At 35.0% G+C, this 20399-nt stretch overlaps 1 protein-coding gene across 1 annotated transcript; it reads right to left on the bottom strand.

The window, feature by feature from the left end:
* Positions 1-1175: 1175 nt before the first annotated feature.
* LOC121731864 (macrophage mannose receptor 1-like) lies at positions 1176-20336 on the bottom strand. Its single transcript, XM_042121538.1, has 14 exons — positions 20217-20336; positions 18751-19011; positions 17251-17445; positions 15101-15346; positions 14246-14337; positions 12206-12467; positions 11028-11216; positions 10363-10608; positions 9874-10087; positions 9006-9076; positions 8248-8508; positions 7887-8090; positions 7490-7735; positions 1176-1549 (listed from the first exon to the last, which is right to left on the bottom strand). Exons 1-14 carry the CDS (start codon positions 20266-20268, stop codon positions 1353-1355), a joined length of 2736 nt encoding a protein of 911 aa, XP_041977472.1. The 5' UTR covers positions 20269-20336; the 3' UTR covers positions 1176-1352.
* Between the last annotated feature and the right edge of the window lie 63 nt (positions 20337-20399).

Genomic DNA, 20399 nt, shown 5'->3' with positions numbered 1-20399 from the left:
AACAACGACTTATATAGTGTTTAAGACAACATTCTCACACTTTTCACTAGTTATCATGATAATTGATAAAAACCGTGTAAAGTTACCTACGTATTGCTGTCATTAGCAAAAAAAAATTATCGTTATGATAACATATTATTTTATTGTAGACTTGATGCAGACGTCGAACTTATACAAAAAATGTATAAAAATCAAACGTAACTTGTATTGATGAGGAAAATACTAAATGTTATTTTGTATATTTATGTTCCCCACAATTATGGATTGTTATAAACTTGTTTTTTAAATCTGCAAAATTTTTTTTAATACTGACTGTCTGCGACTATATTCGATAATTATCTTTTAATGAAACAAAAAAAATATTTTATCAAAGCTGACAGCTTTTGAAAATTTTACCATATCTATGCCTTTGTATGTTATTTCAATAATGTCTACCTCTTCTTTTAGGTCATTTACTTAGCATAGTGTATAAATAGTTTGATTGGTTTTCCATAGCTCTGTAATTTTATTGTATGAAGCTTTTATACAAATTACAGCAAGGAAGTATGAAAGACGCAGAAGTTTTATACTTTGATGACATAATTGATTGATTGATTGAAATTGGAAAATCGTGTAACTGCTAATCAGGCCCAAGTAATATAATCATCCTCAGGTCGGGTAAACAATATTAATCTATCTTCATACCTATCATAATTATTGTAATCACAATAACTGTATGTATGAGTGGTGTGTGCAATATCACTTAAGCTATATCATAAGTGTCTTAATTTGTATGTGTATGTAAAGGTTATCAAATAAGACGAACCAAAACGCAAATTATATTTTTGCAGCTATCTCTATGTTTTATATACATTTTATTATAAATTGGTATTTTACTGGTCTTTTAATTAATCTTCTTCGCATAAATAATCTAATATATAAATTTTTCTAAAAAGAGTATAATGTGTACTGATTAGGAGTTATTGCACTTAAGAAATTTTAGTAATAATATTATTTTTATTTAAAATTACTGATATCGCATCATCATCGCATCGATCGTCGCACATATTATTATAAAAACCTACGTGAGTAACAATAGATCCCTGCGGAACACCCAACTTTTCTAAATTCTAATATTTTGACTGCCTATTTATTTATTATATTATGAGGTTTATATAATATAATATTACACAGTAACATTATATTTAAATATAAATCTAGCCCTAAGACCACTTAACAATCTTACTAGTTGCTATAACTTAAACAGCCTAATGGAAGCTAACAATCTTAATCCCTTTAATTTGAGTGCACTTCTTTTATGCAAGCTTCTCAGTAATGTAGCCCCAACGTCATGTATAGGATTACCCAGGTTATCAGTTATCCCCGAATTTGTAGTCCAAGGCAGTCTGCAGCAAACGTATTTCGTGTTCACAGATGAAGAAGGCTTTGGCATCACAGCTGACGGCGTTCAGGAGCCCGTCAAAGAACATCCCGCCGCAGGTCCTATCACCTCTTCCTTCAGGTAAATCTTTGCCCCATTTCACATAGCCGCTGCTTCTCAAATCTGTACCTGTAAACACGAATGAAGAAACGTTTGACTTCAATATCACTAACTCTTACAGACATATAGATAAAAAGTCGTTATTTCGGGTCCTAGTTTACATTGACTTTAGAGTAGCTGACCCCACATCAAACAAGAACCAATTATCACCAACCAATAGCTAATTCGGCTTTTAATAAATAAGAAGTAATGCCTGATTGACTACGAATTTTCCACCTCTCGGAGTAGGGTATTACTCATTGACAACGATACATGTTGCCCCGTTGCACTTAAAACGAATATTTCCTTAATATTCGTTGATAATAAGGTTTTTGGGGAAAATAGAGATAGACAGTAGATTCAGTGATAACACTATCACGATTAGAATTCCTATACTTACCAACATAAGTTTTCCATCCGTCGTCGTATTTAAATCCCAGATAAGCTGTTCCTCTCAAGTAGTCTCCATCTACTAGATCCTTGAATGAGTTATTAATTATGTTTACAAGTACATTAGCTTCAACGTCGGAATTTATAACTGCAAGTCTCGACTGCTCCTTGCCGCAGGTGATATAAGCATTCGTCCAGTTCTTAGGTGTTAGATGTAACTTGTAACACCTGCCAGTTCTTTCGTTGTAAATATACTCTAAAAAAATATTTCATTGTAACTATATTATTTCTATTTTGAGCACAAATAGACAATCTTGAGAAGTTCCTATTTTTTTTAATAATACCGATGAACCTTTCCAATAATATCAGCTATTTATTTTACCTGGATCTGGGATGTCGCACTGGTCGTTCCATCGCAACGATGCCTCAGTTTTCTTGCATATGTAGGGCAAGTTCTTCGTGCAACTGTCATAAATAAGGCGTCCTTTTGCCTCCACATTTTTCAACGTTACGCACTCTTCATTTCCTACAGCACGATTGGGCTCCCCGGGCGCCCAGTTGTCGTACACATCTTCTATTCCCAAACCTTTATGATAAACATTTTTTAGAATTGAGTTTTTGTGCAGACCTTTATTACAAACATTAAACATCAACAAAATGTCATCGATGCATCGATATGAGGTGTCCTGTTAATTTTAATGAAATTCTATAATCATTTTTTAGGGTTCCGTGCCCAAAGGGTAAAAACGGGACCCTAGTACTAACTTCATTGTCTGTCCGTCTGTCTGTATGTCGCCAGGCTGTATCTCAAGAACCGCAATAGCTAGACTTCTGAAATTTTCACAGATTGTGTATACATATACATAATAAACAATGTGTCCCGAAACCGATGTCCGATCCTTTAATGTCATGATCTATGGCATATTTTATCGATTTCAAAAAAAATTAAAGCTAATTTGTCTGACTAAAATATGCCATAAATCCTGAGTTAATTTTTTTTTCTTCAACTTTTGAAACAAAAATTGTAATTATGTTGCCGCTATAATTACAACAAATACTAAAAGCAAAATAATATTTAAGGGGTACCGTACAAACGTCAGTTTTTTTGGTCCTTTTCGCTCGATATCAATAATGGCAACAGTTAGGCACATTAAATTTTCACAAAGGCCTTAAATATACATATGTGTAATCTCATCATTAATAATAATATTTAAATAAAATAAAAATTTAATAGGGGCTCCCATAGAAAAAAAACACAATTTTTGGCCAATTTTTGCTCCATAACGGTACGGAACCCTTTGTGCGCGATTCCGACTCTCACTTGGCCGATTAATTTTTATAAATTAACAGGACATCTCACACTTTGTGTCGGTGTGAGATGTCCTGTTAATTATTAAATTTTAGAATCTATATACCTATATAAAACTCAAAGGTGACTGACTGACTGATTGACATAGTGATCTATCAACGCACAGCCCAAACCACTGGATGGATCGGGCTGAAATTTGGCTTGCAGGTAGATGTTATGACGTAGGCATCCGCTAAGACAGGATTTTTATAAATTCCAACTCCAAGGGGTTAAAATAGGGGATGAAAGTTTGTATATAATAATCCTTCATAACGCGAGCGAAGCCACGGGCAAAGTTTTATCAATAAAACACATACCATCAATTGTTTCGAATATTTCCAAAGCGTGAGGTGTTGAAATGCCAATGTAAATCCATTGAAAGGTCTGTGTAGCGTTCCAATAGGCCATCACAGCCTTGTCTTCGTCTTCATCGCGAGGGTAGTAGAGAGTAGCCCCCTCTAGCTCACACGAAGCCTTCGCTTCATTCCAATTTTTTCGTACTGTTTGTATTTTATAAAAACTATTTGTTTCTTCTAGATATTTATAACCTTTTCTAAAAAATTTTTCAGGTCTGCAATCTGGAATTAAATGGGTATTAAATTTTATATCACTCGATATTCCTATTTAAAACAAAATTACGTATTTTACTGTAATAATAATATTTGTACGAGTTAATGCCTATATAACTTTCTACTAATATCATAAAGGCGAAAGTTTGTTTGGATGTATGGATGTGTGGATGTATGGATGTTTGTTACTCTTTCACGCAAAAACTACTGAACGGATTTTAATGAAACTTTACAATAATATAGCTTATACATCAGAATAACACATATGCTACAATTTTAACCGACTTTCAAAATGGGGGAGGTGTTATGTTCGTTTTCTTATGTTCAACGATTACTCCGCCGTTTGTTAACTGATTTTCAAAATTTTTCTTTTTGGTATATAGGGTATCATCCCAATTTGGTATTATATTCACAAAAGTGGTGATCTGATGAAGGATGCATAAGTAATCGAGGGAACTCCTCAAAATTTATATGGAAACATATGGTGATTTCGGTTTCGTGAGAAGTATTCTAAGCATATGCTACCAACAAGTAAGATTTTGCACCGAGGTACCTGGTATACCGTGGTTCGGAAGGTGCTGAGAGAACTCCTGATTCTTTATAGATACAAGTTTGGGAGTTTCGGCGTTGTTTTTTTTAGAACGGAAAGCATATGCTACTATGCATTTTACATTGATCATCATCATCATCATCACTACCATTTTATACCATACATCGTCCCATGGTTATGACTTATGAGCCTATGATGACTATATAATGACCCTGTTATTGGTACTTTTCATAGTCTTTTAGATCGAGACTCGTGTTTACAAGCGATAATTGAAAAAAATCTATACTTAATATTGCTTGAGAGTATGTTTGCTTGAACGCGCTAATCTCAGGAACTACAGGTCCGATTTAGAAACTTATTTCAGTGTTAGATATCTCATTTATCGAGTAAGACTATAGGCTATATATTATCACGCTAAAACTAATACGACCGAAGAAACTTAGGAAAATGTGGGAAAAATGGGGGAAATATTAGAAATTACGAACTACTGGAGCAATTTTTATGGCAATATTTGGCACAGATATAGAGTAGACCAAGTGAAGGGAGTAGGGACATAAGCAATTTTTTTAGGGAAAATGTACGGTTTCCGTAAAATTCCTAATTTACGCGGGCGAAGCCGCGCGGGACATCTAGTATATTATATAACTCATAGGAAAAACATTTTTGAGTAAGTAGCTAAAAACTAAACATGCACAGGTCGTAAATTTGAAATATTTTTTTCGGACTGATTGAAAAATAATACTTCTAACACTGAGGTAGTAAGTAGGTACTACGTAGACCGTAGTACATACTATGTCAGTGACTTCTAATGCCAATATAGATAATAATTTATGAATTAATGTTTCGTCCATCGATAATATAGATAAAATGAAACGAACCTGATTAGCATACAAAATGTAATTTAAACATTCATAAATTCTATTATTTTTTTTTAAAGTTTTGTTCCTAAATTATTTATCACAAGTTTAACTTTAAAAAATCAGGTTTAACTTTTTATATAGGTACTTAATATAAAAAAATATTAATATTTACACGATTTTTTTTTTGTAAATAGGCTTTGGCATTTACTGGTAATAAGGAAATTATTATCTACCAGTAAATGCCAAAGCATATTTTCGGCATGACCTCAAATAAAATCTTGTTATTATTAATACTGTTTTGGACCTCGAGATAAAAAAAGTTTAGTACCGGATAGGTAAGTTTTAAATTAATACATTTTACAACATATTATATTCATTTTTTTATATAGCAATACCTAATAAGTTTGTAATCGCTTTAGGACTTAACAAAAGGTGAAAAACACACAATTCATGCGCATTATATAAAGATACTTTTCCAAAATAATAGAGATCAAAGTGTTCATCGTTGATTTGGTCACTCCAGTATCAAATATAATATTAAACAGTAATAAACTTACCTATGATGTAGACACAAGCGAAAAGAAGTAAGCATTTGATAAACATTATCATTGATCGCGAACACAACCTCGCTCCTCACACTAACACGTATGTATGATGCGTTATATGAACCCTGAACCTGATACAACGTCTTGAGATGAAACTGGTATTATCACAGTGTGAATTTCTGCTGCTTTCGTGCCGCCTTCTTTATTAAAAACCAAGATCCCTATAGCTAATTATAATTTTGATTAAACACATAAACATAAACATAAACAAAACTTAAAAATGCTATTGATACCTCAGTGATCAATATTAGCATCACTCACATTTTCATATAGAACCAAAAGATGGCTACTCAATAATAATATAATTATTACTATAAAGTAATTATTATTAGTAATTTTAACAGTAAAATCCTTTTAGTCCCTAAAAACAGAGATGTGCTTAGTGCTAACGTGTAGTTAGTGTTTGTGTATTTGATACTTATTGTGTCTTACGATAAATCGTGGCTTTGTTTTGTATTTTAATTGTAATGGCATGATTAGGAAATAAAAAAATCTGAATCACTTTATTTTGGATGCACTTCATTTATTCTCACTGCACTGTGATGTGGCCTAAGATTACGTAAAGGGGTATTCGGGTTATGAGCCATTCCTTATTTATTATCATTGCATTGAACGTATTTCGTGTTCGCAGATGAAGAAGGTTTTTGCGTCACAACTGACGGCATTCAGCAGCCCGTCGTAAAACATCCCGCCGCAGGTCCTGTTGCCTCTACCTTCAGGTAGACCTTGACCCCATTTAGCATAGCCGCTACTTATTAAATCTCCACCTGTGGCACGGAAACGGATAAATTTTTAATAAAAATATTATCATCAAGTCTAATAGCCTTATTAATTACAATCTCTACATTACATTCGAATCTAGTTCCTATTACTACTCCAAATATAGTTACTTTAAAGTAAGTGACAAGTACATCACCTAATCCAAAGTCCAAAGTAACTAACCCCGCATTTAATGAGGAAGAACATCGTTCATTAATAAATATGGACTAAGCAGATTAACTAAACCTGTCTAGCACCTTGGTGTAAGCATCGAGCGACGCTATCTTAATATGCAAAACATCGTTAATAAATCGTTAACCGTGCATCATAATATATGAATCATCTCCAGAAATTTTACTTCCCGTAAGTAAAGTAAATAGGTCTATTATTAGTCACGCGTCGTTTATCATAAGTCATAACCATACAGTTAATATTCCTAGCGGAATAGAGAAACAAAGGCCTGAGCAAGAGAGATGTAACTAATAGTAACACTGCGTGGTAAAAAGAGACGTGTGATATATGTCAGCAGCACTCCTTTTTTGACGCCCAGTCAGCACGTGCCGCACGTTGACAATTTAATCTCATAGAAATCATGTTCAATCATGCTTGTGTAAAAGTATACGTAGGTACACATATTTTTACACACAGATGAAACCAATTTCGGTTTCGTTTGACAGCTCGAGATTGTTGCTCTATTCCGCTAGGTATATTAACTTTATGGTCATAACATATTATTATGATATTCGGTGTGTGCCTTAGTGCTCTAATAACTACTTTATTAGCTTACATTTTGTAAATAATACTTATTACGGCTTTGAGAGAAATAGTAGTTAATTTATTGATTTTTATTAGCTTATGGCACGATCACGATGAGAATTCTTCTACTTACCTAAATAAGTTTTCCATCCATCGTCGTATTTAAATCCCAGATAAGCTGTTCCTCTCAAGTAATTTCCATCTATTAGATCCGTGAATGAATTTTTAATGATATCCACAAGTACACTGGCTTCAACGTCTGAATTTATAACTGCAAGTCTCGACTGCTCCGTTACACAGGTGATGTAAGCATTCGCCCAGGTCTTAGGTGTCAGATGTAACTTATAACACCTGCCAGTCTTTTCGCTGAAAATATACTCTAAAAATGTTTGTTTTAAAATTGTAATTAAAGTATTTCAATTTTAGAAAAAAGCAATACTTAAATTATATTTTCCTCCATGGGCGGGCCATATGAACGTGATGTTTAATGACACCGATAAATCGTAGCCGATAATATCAGCTAATTTTACCTGGATCTGGGATGTCGCACTGGTCGTTCCAGCGTAGCGATGCCTCAGTTTTCTTACATATGTAGGGCAAGTTCTTTAAGCAACTGTCATAAATAAGGCGTCCTTTTGCCTGCACATTTTTCAACGTTACGCACTCTTCATCTCCTACAGCACGATTGGGCTCCCCGGGCGCCCAGTTATCGTACACGTCGTCTATTCCCAAACCTTTATGATAAAATATTATTTTTAGAATTGCCAATTTTTTGTGACTTGTAAACGTAAGGTAATAATAAATTATTAGAAGATATGCTCGGTGTAAGATGTCCTGTTAATTTTTATGAAATTTTAGAATTATAAGTTTTATCTACATAATAATACACACCATCAACTGTTTCGAATATTTCTAAAGCGTGAGGTGTTGAAATGCCAATGTAAATCCATTGAAAGGTCTGTGTAGCATTCCAATAGGCCATCACAGCACTGTCTTCGTCTTCATCGCGAGGGTAGTAGAGAGTAGCTCCCTCTAGCTCACACGTGGTTTTTGCTTCTTGCCATTTTTTACGTACCGTTTGTATTTTATAAAAACTCTTTGTTTCTTCTAGATATTTGTAACCTTTTCTAAAAAATTTTTCAGGTCTGCAATCTACAATTTAATGAATAAGAAAATTTTAAAAGTAACTTCAAAAATCTAAAATTATCAAATTCTAATTCTACTATCCATTTCTGTGAATTCTACTAATAGATGATGATGAATGAAGATTACGACTTCTTGTGTTTCCTTATTGCAAGTAAATGCCAAAGTATATTTGTGACATGACCTCAAATAAATCTTGTTATTATTAATAAGTAAGTTAGAAGATACAAAAATTTTGGTCCTGGAGGAGTAAGTTTCAAAACTATGTAATTGTTCATGTTTTGGCAGTTTTGGATTACAATACTTAAATTAATAAGATAATAAATTCTTGAGTTTCATAAATTCTTAGCTTGAGCTCTTAGAGCTTGGCGAAAAAAGGCTAAGAAACACAATTGAATACGCTTATACAAAGACTTTTAAGTTAAATATGAAAAATAAAATAAAAAAATCAAATGTGTTGAGCATTGATTTGGACACTATCAGATACTGTTAAACAGTAAACTTACCTATTATGTAGACGCAAGCGAGAAGGAGGAACCATTTGATCATTATCGCGAACACAACCTCGCTCCTCACACTTACACGTATTTATGATGCGTCATGTGAACACGAACCAGGTAAACTGTACGGTGCTGAGATGAAACAGGTATTATCATGATTGTGAATTTTTATTTTATCACCTTTTTCGGTACAACCAAAATTTCGTATCGTTAATGGTTGATTTAACCCATCAAGCCCCATAAGCTCACTGGTGAGCGAGACACAATAGAATAACAATAGATTTCCAAGAATCCACAATCGAAGGATTAAACGTAAACATTATTCAGAATGGCTGGGAATACCCCAGGGTTCAATTTAGCATCACTCACATATTATGTATTCAATATTGAACCAACAGACGATAATGTCATCTTTTGTTTTTTGCTTTGTTGGTAATTTAGGGTGATCCTTTTGTACATATTTGGAAATCATGGTATTTTGTCAATGTGTGTAGCTGTATATGGAACCACCTTTCGTGTCATCCGTAGAATCATTGCTTCCAAATAGATAAAGCGATTTAAATCCTGTTACTGTCAGTTGCGTGATCGATTGTGTTAGCTTTAATTTATCGTCATTAGCTCGCAAAGTAATTATTCATTTTTCATGTAAAGCCCGAAATAATGTGACTACAATTTTGAATGTGTGGAGGTAAATGGATAAAATAATTATTTATTGTAAAATTATTTTACTAGGTCTATAACTTTTACTTTACTGGGTACTTACTACTTTACTTAAGTTTTTTATTTAAATAAATTAGACGTTCACTCTTCTCTTATCTTATATTTAATTTTAATCAAAATCACAAAGAACTGTATATTCAAACAAGTCTTTATTTAGCCATGCTGAACAGCATTTTCTTCGCCAAATTTGTAATCTAAAGCAGTCTGCAGCAAACGTATTTCGTGTTCACAGATGAAGAAGGCTTTGTCGTCGCAGCTTACGGCGTTCAGCAGCCCGTCGTAGAACATCCCGCCGCAGGTCCTGTTGCCTCTATCTTCAGGTAGACCTGGACCCCATTTGACATAGCCGCTACTTCTTAAATCTGTACCTGTAGGACATTCATTGAGTATCATTGACAACAATATTAGCTACTTTTTGACAAGAATTTAAAATAAGTATTGTTAGAATAGAGAATATAACTATTCAATTAATATATTTTTCACTCCTACAATGTTTTTTTGGTATCGATAAGTAGTTATATTTAATAACTACTTATCGATACCAAAAAAACATTGCAGGAGTGAAAAATATATTATTTATTGGTTATTATGGCTTAATATCTAAAGATAGAAAGATTCCTTGAATGTATACTTTTTTACATACCAACATAAGTCTTCCATCCGTCATCGAACTTGAAACCCAAATAAACTGCATCTCTTAAGTAGTCTCCATCTATTAGATCCTTTGGTGAATTCTTAATTATGTCTACTAGTATATTGGCTTCTTCATCCGAATTGATAACGGCAAGTCTGGACTGTTCCATACTACAGGTGATGTAGGAATCTGCCCAATTCTTTGGAGTGAGATGTAATTTGTAACATCTTCCAGTCTTCTGGTAATATGTGTATTCTGCAAAAATATTATTTATTTATATTATAACCTTTAGACTGCTAAAAAATAGCACAATATGCTTTATTCTTTTACAGAGTTACGCCCAACTTCACAAACGTCTGTTAGTGTTAACAGCTTGTTGAAATGTCATGTCTTCTCTTTCATTCATAATATGAAAAATAAAAGAGGTAACGTAATACTAATTCGAGCATTAACTTTAACAGTCGTTATTGATGAAAATGGACCTTTGAATGTGGGTTGCAAATCGCGTAAATTTTTAAAATCACCAGACATAATATTTAAATAATAGATCAGCACTGGACGTTGGCCTGTCGCGAGGTTGCCTGGTAGAAAATGCCCCTAGTAGCTATACAGTCTTGGTTCATATTTTTATATTTTTGCTAATTTAATTTAAAACAGGAGTGTAGCATAAATACCTGGATCTGGAATATTGCAAAGGTCGTTCCATCGCAATGATGCCTCGGTCTTCTTGCACATGTAGACCCAGGGTAGTTCGCACTCGGCATCGGCAAGGAATCCTTCGCGTCTCAATATCACGCACTTGTGCGAGCCACCTTTTGGCTGCCCAGGACCCCATTTGCCATACACATCTTCTATAGGTAGACCTTAAAAAATCGGAGGCTTAAATATAAGTTTTCTATACGGCTCCAAATGTAGCACCAACATATCCATAATAATATTATAATTTATACGAAAGTGATCGTTAAAAAATTTGACGTGGGAGCGCCATGCTTCGACACGAATGGGCCGGCTCGACCGGATAAATACCACGTTCTCACAGAAAACCGGCGTGAAACAGCGCAAACTGTGTTTCGCCGAGTGAGTGAGTTTACCGGAGGCCCAATCCCCTAACCCCTACCCTATTCTCTTCCCTACCCTCAACTATTCCCTTCCCTTCCCTACCCTCCCGTATTACCCTATTCCCTCTTAAAAGGCCGGCAACGCACTTGCAGCTCTTCTGATGCTGCGAGTGTCCATGGGCGACGGAAGTTGCTTTCCATCAGGTGACCCGTTTGCTCGTTTGCCACCTTATTTCATAATAAAAAAAAAAAGGATGTTTATCTGTTACCTCTTAAACAAAAAAAAATGGTATGGAGATACTTAAATAAAAACTTCCACCTCTTCAACTTAAAAACGAAAAGCTCTTTCATGCCCTTGAGGATGATCCCTCGATCGCGGATTCTTGGAAATCTATTGTAATCGCACTCGCATGCGACCGCTTTGGGCTTGAGAGGTCTCGAAATGAAAAATTTTTTTTTTTTTAGAAAATAATGTATCATGGACGTCGGCATGTGCACTTGATTATGTAAAGCGAAACGGTAGCTTTGATGCAAACCTTAGAGGGGATTTATAAAACTCGAATTAGCTGTGAATGCGTTTAGTTTATGTTGGTGAAATGCAATTCGGTGTCATAAATAAACGCACTTATACATAGAACCGGTTCAGTATGCACTGAACGTGTTCCATATTTCTTTGATGAAATTGCTCCTAGTAAAGAAATTCTAGCACCTTATACCTTGTGATACGATGCCTCATAAGATTATGCTTACTGATTTAGGTTAGAATATTAAAATATATATCTAAAAAAATATACCATCAACTGTTTCAAAAACTTCGTTCACAATGGGAGCGGAAATTCCAATGTAAATCCAACGATAATTCTGAGTGGCATTCCAATAGGATATGACTGCCTTGGCCTCCTCCTCGTCCTGAGGGTAGAAGAGAGTGGCTCCCTCCAGCTCACAGGTGCTCTTCGCATCTCGCCAGGATTTGCGAATGGTTTGGAACTTGTAAAAACTTCGTGTTTCTTCAAGATATTGATAATCTTTTCGGAAGAATTTGTCAGATTTTCCGTCTAAAATGTTTTGTACAAAGTCGGATTAAATGTCAGAAACACGGACGGTCAGAAACATATATTTAAATTGATTTGGACACCCCATAATCACATTTGAAGTTAACTAACGATATAATTGTAAGTGTAACTGATAAACTTACTTATTATTATAAAAACACAAGATATAAATAACACTTTAGTGAACATTATCACCTATGAGGAAGCCGAGAGCGCGACTGAGACTGGGTTGTGACTTGTGTGTCTACTGTCTACAGTCTCTACACTCAAACACAGTGGTACTCAACCTTTTTTTTATACGGGCTACAAACACGTTTTGGTCTTGGTGTCGCGGGCCGCAACAAAATTTTTTTAGGGTTATAAAATAACATTCTTCAAAATTAACGATTTAAAAGTGCAAATAGCTTAACATCACGCGGGCCACAAAATATAAAGTCGCGGGTTGGGATAGCGGCTCTACAGTCTCTACACTCAAACACAGTGGTACTCAACCTTTTTTTTATACGGGCTACTAACACGTTATGGTCTTGGTGTCGCGGGCCGAAATCAACATTTTTAGGGTTAAATATTTAACCAGTGAGTCGCGCACGAAGGGTTCCGTACCGTTATAGAGCGAAAATAGGGCAAAAATGGTGTTTTTGTATGGGATTTATTTTATTTAAATATTATTATTAACTATTAAATCAAACTTATATTTAAGGCCTTTGTGAAAATTTCAAGTGCCATTATTGATATCGAGCAAATAATGCTTAAAAAATCATGTTTGTTGTACGGGAGCCCCCCTTAAATATTAATATTATTTTGTTTTTAGTATTTGTTGTTATAGCGGCAACTGATACCTACAATCTCTAAAAAATTAAGAAGTCTAGCTATAGCGGTTTTTGAGTTATAGCCTGGAGACACACAGACAGACAGACGGACAGACAACGAAGTCTTAGTAATAGGGTCCCGTTTTTACCCTTTGGGCACGGAACCCTAAAAATCATGTTTGTTCTATGGGAACCCCCCATAAATATTAATATTATTTTGTTTTTAGTATTTGTTGTTATAGCGGCAACTGATATCCACAATCTGTAAAAAATTAAGAAGTTTAGCTATAGAGGTTCTTGAGAAACAGCCTGGCGACATACAGACAGACAGACGGACAGACAGATAGACAGACAAACGGACAGACATCGAAATCTTAGTAATAGGGTCCCGTTTTTACCCTTTTGGTACGGAACCCTAAAAATGAACTCATGATTTTCACGACGACTTCGCACTATTTTAAATTTTCTCCATTAGAAGGCTACATTAATTGAAATACATAATAAATTATATTCTAATGTAGAGAACATTTCTAACAATAAACAAACACAGATTTTGTATTGGAAAAATTATAATTACCGTTTAATAGTGCTAATAGATGTATAAAGTGTAGTTAAATAAATATATTTTAATTCATTGATTTATTTATAATTGGAGAGCTATAAAAAGGGCAAGGTGTTATTAAGAACAGACGTTTTGTCATGCATCATTTCCTTTATTCATTATTTTAAAACTTAGTAGTCTGTTCGCAGTTTTAAACTTTCCATTCACTTTATGTACAAAACCCCACAACACTTTCTAATCCTGCATCGATATTTGGCACTTATTCAACTGTCGCCCCAACAAACAACTTCTCTAGAGTCTAGGTTACGCATCTTCGCCAAATTTGTAATCCAAGGCAGTCTGCAGCAAACGTATTTCGTGTTCACAGATGAAGAAGCATTTGACGTCACAGCTGATATCGTTCAACAGTCCGTTATAGAACATGGAACCGCAGGTCTCATTGCCTCTACCATCAGGTTGACCTTTGCCCCATTTCGCGTAACCGTTGCTTCTCAAGTCTGTGCCTGTGGACCATAAAGAAATCTAAATAAATTCATAAATTTTGTTAGGCTCGCCAAAACTCAAGAATGGCTGAAGCGACTTGACTAATTCTAAAACTAATTCCAAATTACTATGTCCAGGGAAGGTTATTAGGAAGAAAGTGATACTAAGTTCAGTGGGACATATTTTAGTGTTTGATAATGTTTACATCGATTCCGAGTCACCAATTCATCCATATAATATACTGATACACTTTGAAGCTAGGCTCATTATTCGTGTGACTTTAATTCCCGAGAGATACTTAGTTTATGCCAGAAAAATTGGTACAATTAGGTCGGGTTGCACCAACTTACTTTAACTATAACTGTAACTTTAACTATAACTTTAACTACAATGCAAAATGTCAAATCTTTGGTTAAAGTTAAAAATGGACGCTATCAAGACGCCATACTTAACCATAACCATAGAGCTCGACAAGGTTTTAAATGCACGTGGCGAAAAAAGGAACTAATGCTGTCATCATACAAAAACGCCATTTTTGACAGTTCTCCTTTACCAGCAGCGCCCCCGCCTTATAAAACTTTGTCGGACCAGCAACGTCTTCTGTCGAATTCTGTGGTCAAAAGGTTAAGTTAAATTAGCCTTAACTATAACCATAACATTGACCATCTCATCAATTCCTACGAGAGTGAACTACATTATCGTACAATGTTAGTCTCCGCGTCAAACTAGCCGATTGACAAAACAAATGTGATATTAACTGCAGTACGGAAGTTTTTGACTAACCTCGATAAGTCTTCCAGCCATTGAGGTATTTGAAGCCCAAATGAACAGCCCCTCTTAAGTAGTCCCCATCTATTAGGTCCTTGGGCGAACTGTTGATCATGTTTACTAAGATGTTGGCTTCCTCATCAGAATCAATAACGGCAAGTCTGGATTGTTCGTAGCTGCAGGTGGTGTATGCGTCTTTCCAGTTCTTAGGTGTGAGATGTAATTTGTAACATCTGCCTGTCTTCTCGTAATATGTATACTCTGAAGAAGAATACTGTTAATTAATGCTCTGACTGATAAATTATTTTAATTATATAATGTGAAAGCAAGAAAGCAAAAAGAATAACTCACTATCTGTGTTATATCTTAATATATATATTTCTTGTGTGCGTGTGTATGTGACTGAACTCCTCCTAAACGACTGGACCAATTTTGATGAAATTTTTTGTGTGTGTTCGTGGAGATTCGAGAATGGTTTAGATTTACAGTTTGGTCTACTGGAAAATGTTTTTTCAATTAATTTCTTATTTATAAGGAGTTGTTGATTTTGGAATGTTTTACATTAGATCCGGCGGACGGCGCTATCATCGCATTCAATATTATTCTATTTCAATTTTAGTTTGTCCTGACAGATGGTGCTACGATTAATTTGAAAAAAAATTTGTTATTCAATTCATGTGCTGATTAAAATATTATATTATTTAGGCATCAGCTAAAAATGAAGTTTTCAAAATTCCACCCCTAAAGAAGGAATTAGGTAAAAATAGTATCAAAATTTGTATGTCCACGGGGAGGGCGGGAGAATCCTCATGGATTCCTTATTGACCGGCCCATAAGGATATGTCCAACTTTACTGTGCTGTTACCCAGTAACCTACGGACTAAACTCCCTCCTGGTTACAACCTGCTGCTGTCAAATTATCCTACTAATATTATAAAGGCAAAAGTTTGTTTGGATGTATAGATGTATGGATGTATGGATGTGTGGATGTATGGATGTTTGTTACTCTTTCACGCAAAAACTAATGAACGGATCTTAATGAAACTTTACAATAATATAGCTTATACATCAGAATAACACATAGGCTACAATTTTAACCGACTTTCAAAATGGGGGAGGTGTTATGTTCGTTTTCTTATGTTCAACGATTACTCCGCCGTTTGTTAACCGATTTTCAAAATTTTTCGTTTGGTATGTAGGGTATCATCCCAATTTGGTATTATATTCACAAAAGTGGTGATCTGATGAAGGATCCATAAGTAATCGAGGGAACTCCTCAAATTTTATGGGGAAACATGTGGTGACTTCGGTTTCGTGAGAAGTATTCTAAGCATATGCTACAAACAAGTAAGATTTTGCACCGAAGTACACCTGGTATACCGTGGTTCGGAAGGTGCTGAGAGATCTCCTGATTCTTCATAGATACAAGTTTGGGAGTTTCGGCGTTGTTTTAAGAACGGAAAGCATATGCTACTATGCAAATTACATTCATCATCATCATCACTACCATAATATTATACCATGCATCGTCCCATGATTATGAGCCTTTTCATAGACTTTAAGATCGAGGCTCGAGTTTGTCAAGCGATAATTTAAAAAAATCTATACTTAATATTATAAACCTGAAGAGTATGTTTGCTTGAATGCGCTAATCTCAGGAACTACAGGTCCGATTTAAAAACTTATTTCAGTGTTAGATATCGCATTTATCGAGTAAAGCTATAGGCTATATTATATTATATTATCACGCTAAGACTAATACGACCGAAAAAACTCAGGAAAATGTAGTAAAAACGGGGAAAATATTAGAAAGGGTTTATCTCACGAACTACTGGAGCAATATTTGGCACTTATATAGAGTAGACCACGTGAAGGAGTACTTATAGCTATTTTTATTTGAATATGTACGGTTTCTGTGAAATTCCTAATATACGCGGGCGAAGCCGCGCGGGACATCTAGTGTCTTATATGTCTTATATGTCTAACATTACGTTATATTATGCCAACAATGCTTAAGACGATTTTATCGCGTCTTTAACAGGCTACAGCAAGATTTTTAAATTAATTTATACTTAATTTTAACAGCATTTAAAACCACCGACGTTGGTATTGATACTGATATAGCTTGAGCTGGGATATATATTCCTATCCACAGATGTGGTTACCTGGGTCTGGGATGTCGCAAAGGTCGTTCCATCGTAACGAAGCCTCGGTCTTCTTGCATATGTAGGGCCAGGCCTTGTCACACCGGTCATCGTTGAGGACCCCCTCTCGTCTCAGCACCACACACTCCTCGACCCCACCAGCATTGTTGGGTTCCCCTGGTGCCCAGTTATCATATACGTCTTCTATTGGCAGACCTGTAACAAAGCAAAAATGTTGCTCATAATTTGACAAAACGCTTCGAAATAATGTGGTTTAATGTAGCGCTCGTTTCACCCGACTCTTCTAATAGACCTATGCCAAGATAAGTCGAGCGAAGTAGCTTAGGTATCTGGTACTACAAGCTACCTTGCTTCAGATACTATTATTGCATTTTACCATCCCAAAATTGATTCATAGACAGATAATATACGAAAATTGGTTGGCTAAATCAAATTCTCTGATAGTACTTATAGTCATTTTGCTCATATTATATTAAGCATAACAAAATATAATCTTAATAGTCTTTCGTTTGACCTGTGCCTTTGATTATTTATACTAGCTATTTGACCGAGCTTTGCTCGGTATTCAATAAAACACGAATAAAATGACATTTTCTAAAAATGATTCCTAACTAGATCGATTTATCGCCCCCGAAACCCCCTATATACTAAATTTCATGAAAATCGTTGGGGCCGATTCCGAGATTCCAATTATATATTTATATATATACAAGAATTGCTCGTTTAAAGATATAAGATTATTTATGACTGTTTAATTACAATAATAATAAACTATCGGTTTCGGCGTGGAACAGTGCATCATTGTCGATTATTATTAATTCAAGTTGATATAAATTATTAATCATGTATTATTGTTATTTATTATCTAAGACCTACTTAAAGCTTCCCAATTTAAATGTCTCAATTATTAGGTACCTTAATGAAGAATTACAATGGGACAATTTAAGTTGGTAATTTTTTTTTAATATGAATTTTAACAGCTGATATTTTTGTTTATCAATTTTATCGTGTCTGCCATAAACCTATAATGCTACGACAGTATATATTATGTCTATGGTGTCTGCGGTCTGGCACTTTGTCGCTGATTGATTCCTAGTTTTTTTGACTTTAAATTAATGTATTAACTATCGCTTTTAATTGGCTAAAGTCAAAAGGTTTTCCAATCAGCAACAAAAACACCTGTAAGAAACCCTCAAAAACGCCTGGTTTCTGATATTTACAATTATGTTCTCTTCATTTTTTAAATATGGGTAAAAGAAAAAAAACTTAGGCCTCAGACAAATGATTATCTATCAATTATTAAATAAAACATTGCCAAAATTGGTAGGCTAAGGGCCTGTTTCACCACTTCCTTATACTTAAGTGCCGAATAGGCTATTCACCACTTTACTTGACAGATGAATTATGGAGAATCTGTCAAAAAAGTTGTGATTCATAGCATATTCCGCACTTTATCAGAAAGTGGTGAAACAGGCCCTAAAAATACAAAAGTAAACACACCATCAACTGTTTCGAAGATTTCCTTAACAGTCGGTGTCGAAATCCCAATGTAAATCCAAAGAAAGGTCTGAGTGGCATTCCAGTAGGATATGACAGCGTTGGCCTCCTCCTCATCCTGAGGGTAAAAGAGAGTGGCTCCCTCCATTTCACAGATGGATTTCGCATCTTCCCATTTTTTGTGTACGGTGTGGAATTTGTAAAAACTTTTCGTCTCCTCCAGATATTTGTAACCTTTTCTGAAGAATTTGTCAGGCTTGCCATCTGAAATGGTAAATAATAAAATAAAATAAATAAAATATTTTTTATTCAAAATGTTAAATGGGTATCATGATACACTTTTTGAAAGTCGAATGAAGAAACTACGTTGCCTACCACCGGTTCGGGAACTACCCCGCCGAGAAGAACCGGCGTAAGAAACTCGCACGCGAGTTCACGCGACCATCTTTTACTAAAGAAATGGAAAATTACAATGTTATGGCTATACATCTATAGTAGAACTTGATGAATCATTTGACATGGTAAATGAACGTGACCATCCTTATTTAAATGTTACCTATTTCTTAAATTAAAAATCATTTCCTAATAAATCATCGAAGAAAGAGGTTGCTTGAAAGATATTTTTATCTGTTAAAAGCCCTCCTTTTGTTTTTTTTAAATAAGGGGGCAAACGAGCAAACGGGTCACCTGCAGATGGAAAGCAACTTTCGTCGCCCATGGACACTCGCAGCATCAGAAGAGCTGCAGGTGCGTTGCCGGTCTTTTAAGAGGGAATAGGGGAGGGAAGGGAATAGGGGAGGGTAGGGAAGGGAAAAGGGTAGGGGATCGGGCCTCCGGTAAACTCACTCACTCGACGAAACACAGCGCAAGCGCTGATTCACGCGGGTTTTCTGTGAGAACGTGGTATTTCTCCGGTCGAGCCGGCCCATTCGTGCCGAAACATGGCTCTCCCACGTCTTTTTTTGTGTTTACACTCAGCTGTTAAAACATATTTAATTTATTAAGTTTTGACTTCTCTTTGTTTTAATATTTGAACGCAATAGAGTTCAATATTCTTTGTTCTTTCATTCATACAATCATTTTCTATCATCTACTTATGTGATCTATTACTTTTAAGATGGGCATTGATGTTTTATTACTTTGCATTTTAAATTGTTATCTGGTAATTCGCATTTTGTTGAAATCATGTCTCTGGTTGAAAAACAGTTTTTGTTAATTAATCCATAAGTCTAGATCAAAATGATTCTTATGAATTATTATTATTGATTATATCTCTTTCCTTAAACTTATTACTCGACGACATCGTAGGTATTTAGCGTCATGACCTCAAATAAAATCCTGTTATTTTTAAATAAAAAGTTAAAACATCGTCGATATATTTTGAACACTGATCGATTGCTCGATTCTTCCACCACTGTCAATATAGCGCTATACATTTTACAATACAATGAACTGTAATTATCACTCACTTGTTATCGAGAAAGAGTATAGAAGAACCAATAACAAACATTTAGTAAACATTTTCACAGTACAAGATCACGTTTGCGACGGCCAGCGTCGCACATACTAATGATGCGAGCGAATCAAAAAAACAGAATCACAATATACATATCATACAGTAGAGGAACGCAGCCGTGTCGTTAAAATCAAAC

The sequence above is a fragment of the Aricia agestis genome, chromosome 11, assembly GCF_905147365.1.
Source record: "Aricia agestis chromosome 11, ilAriAges1.1, whole genome shotgun sequence".
Lineage (NCBI taxonomy): Eukaryota > Metazoa > Arthropoda > Insecta > Lepidoptera > Lycaenidae > Aricia > Aricia agestis.
Note: the sequence above shows the minus strand (reverse complement) of the source record. Positions and strands in the feature narration are given on the sequence as shown.

Excerpts from the sequence above, each read along its gene's own strand:
- LOC121731864 (XM_042121538.1), bottom strand. The coding sequence starts at position 20,268 with ATGTTTACTAAATGTTTGTTATTGGTTCTTCTATACTCTTTCTCGATA. Across the intron at positions 10,609-11,027 it reads TTGCAATATTCCAGATCCAG|AATACACATATTACCAGAAG; the intron begins GTATTTATGCTA and ends ATATTTTTGCAG. Across the intron at positions 8,091-8,247 it reads AATATTCGAAACAGTTGATG|GTTTGGGAATAGACGACGTG; the intron begins GTGTGTATTATT and ends TTTATCATAAAG.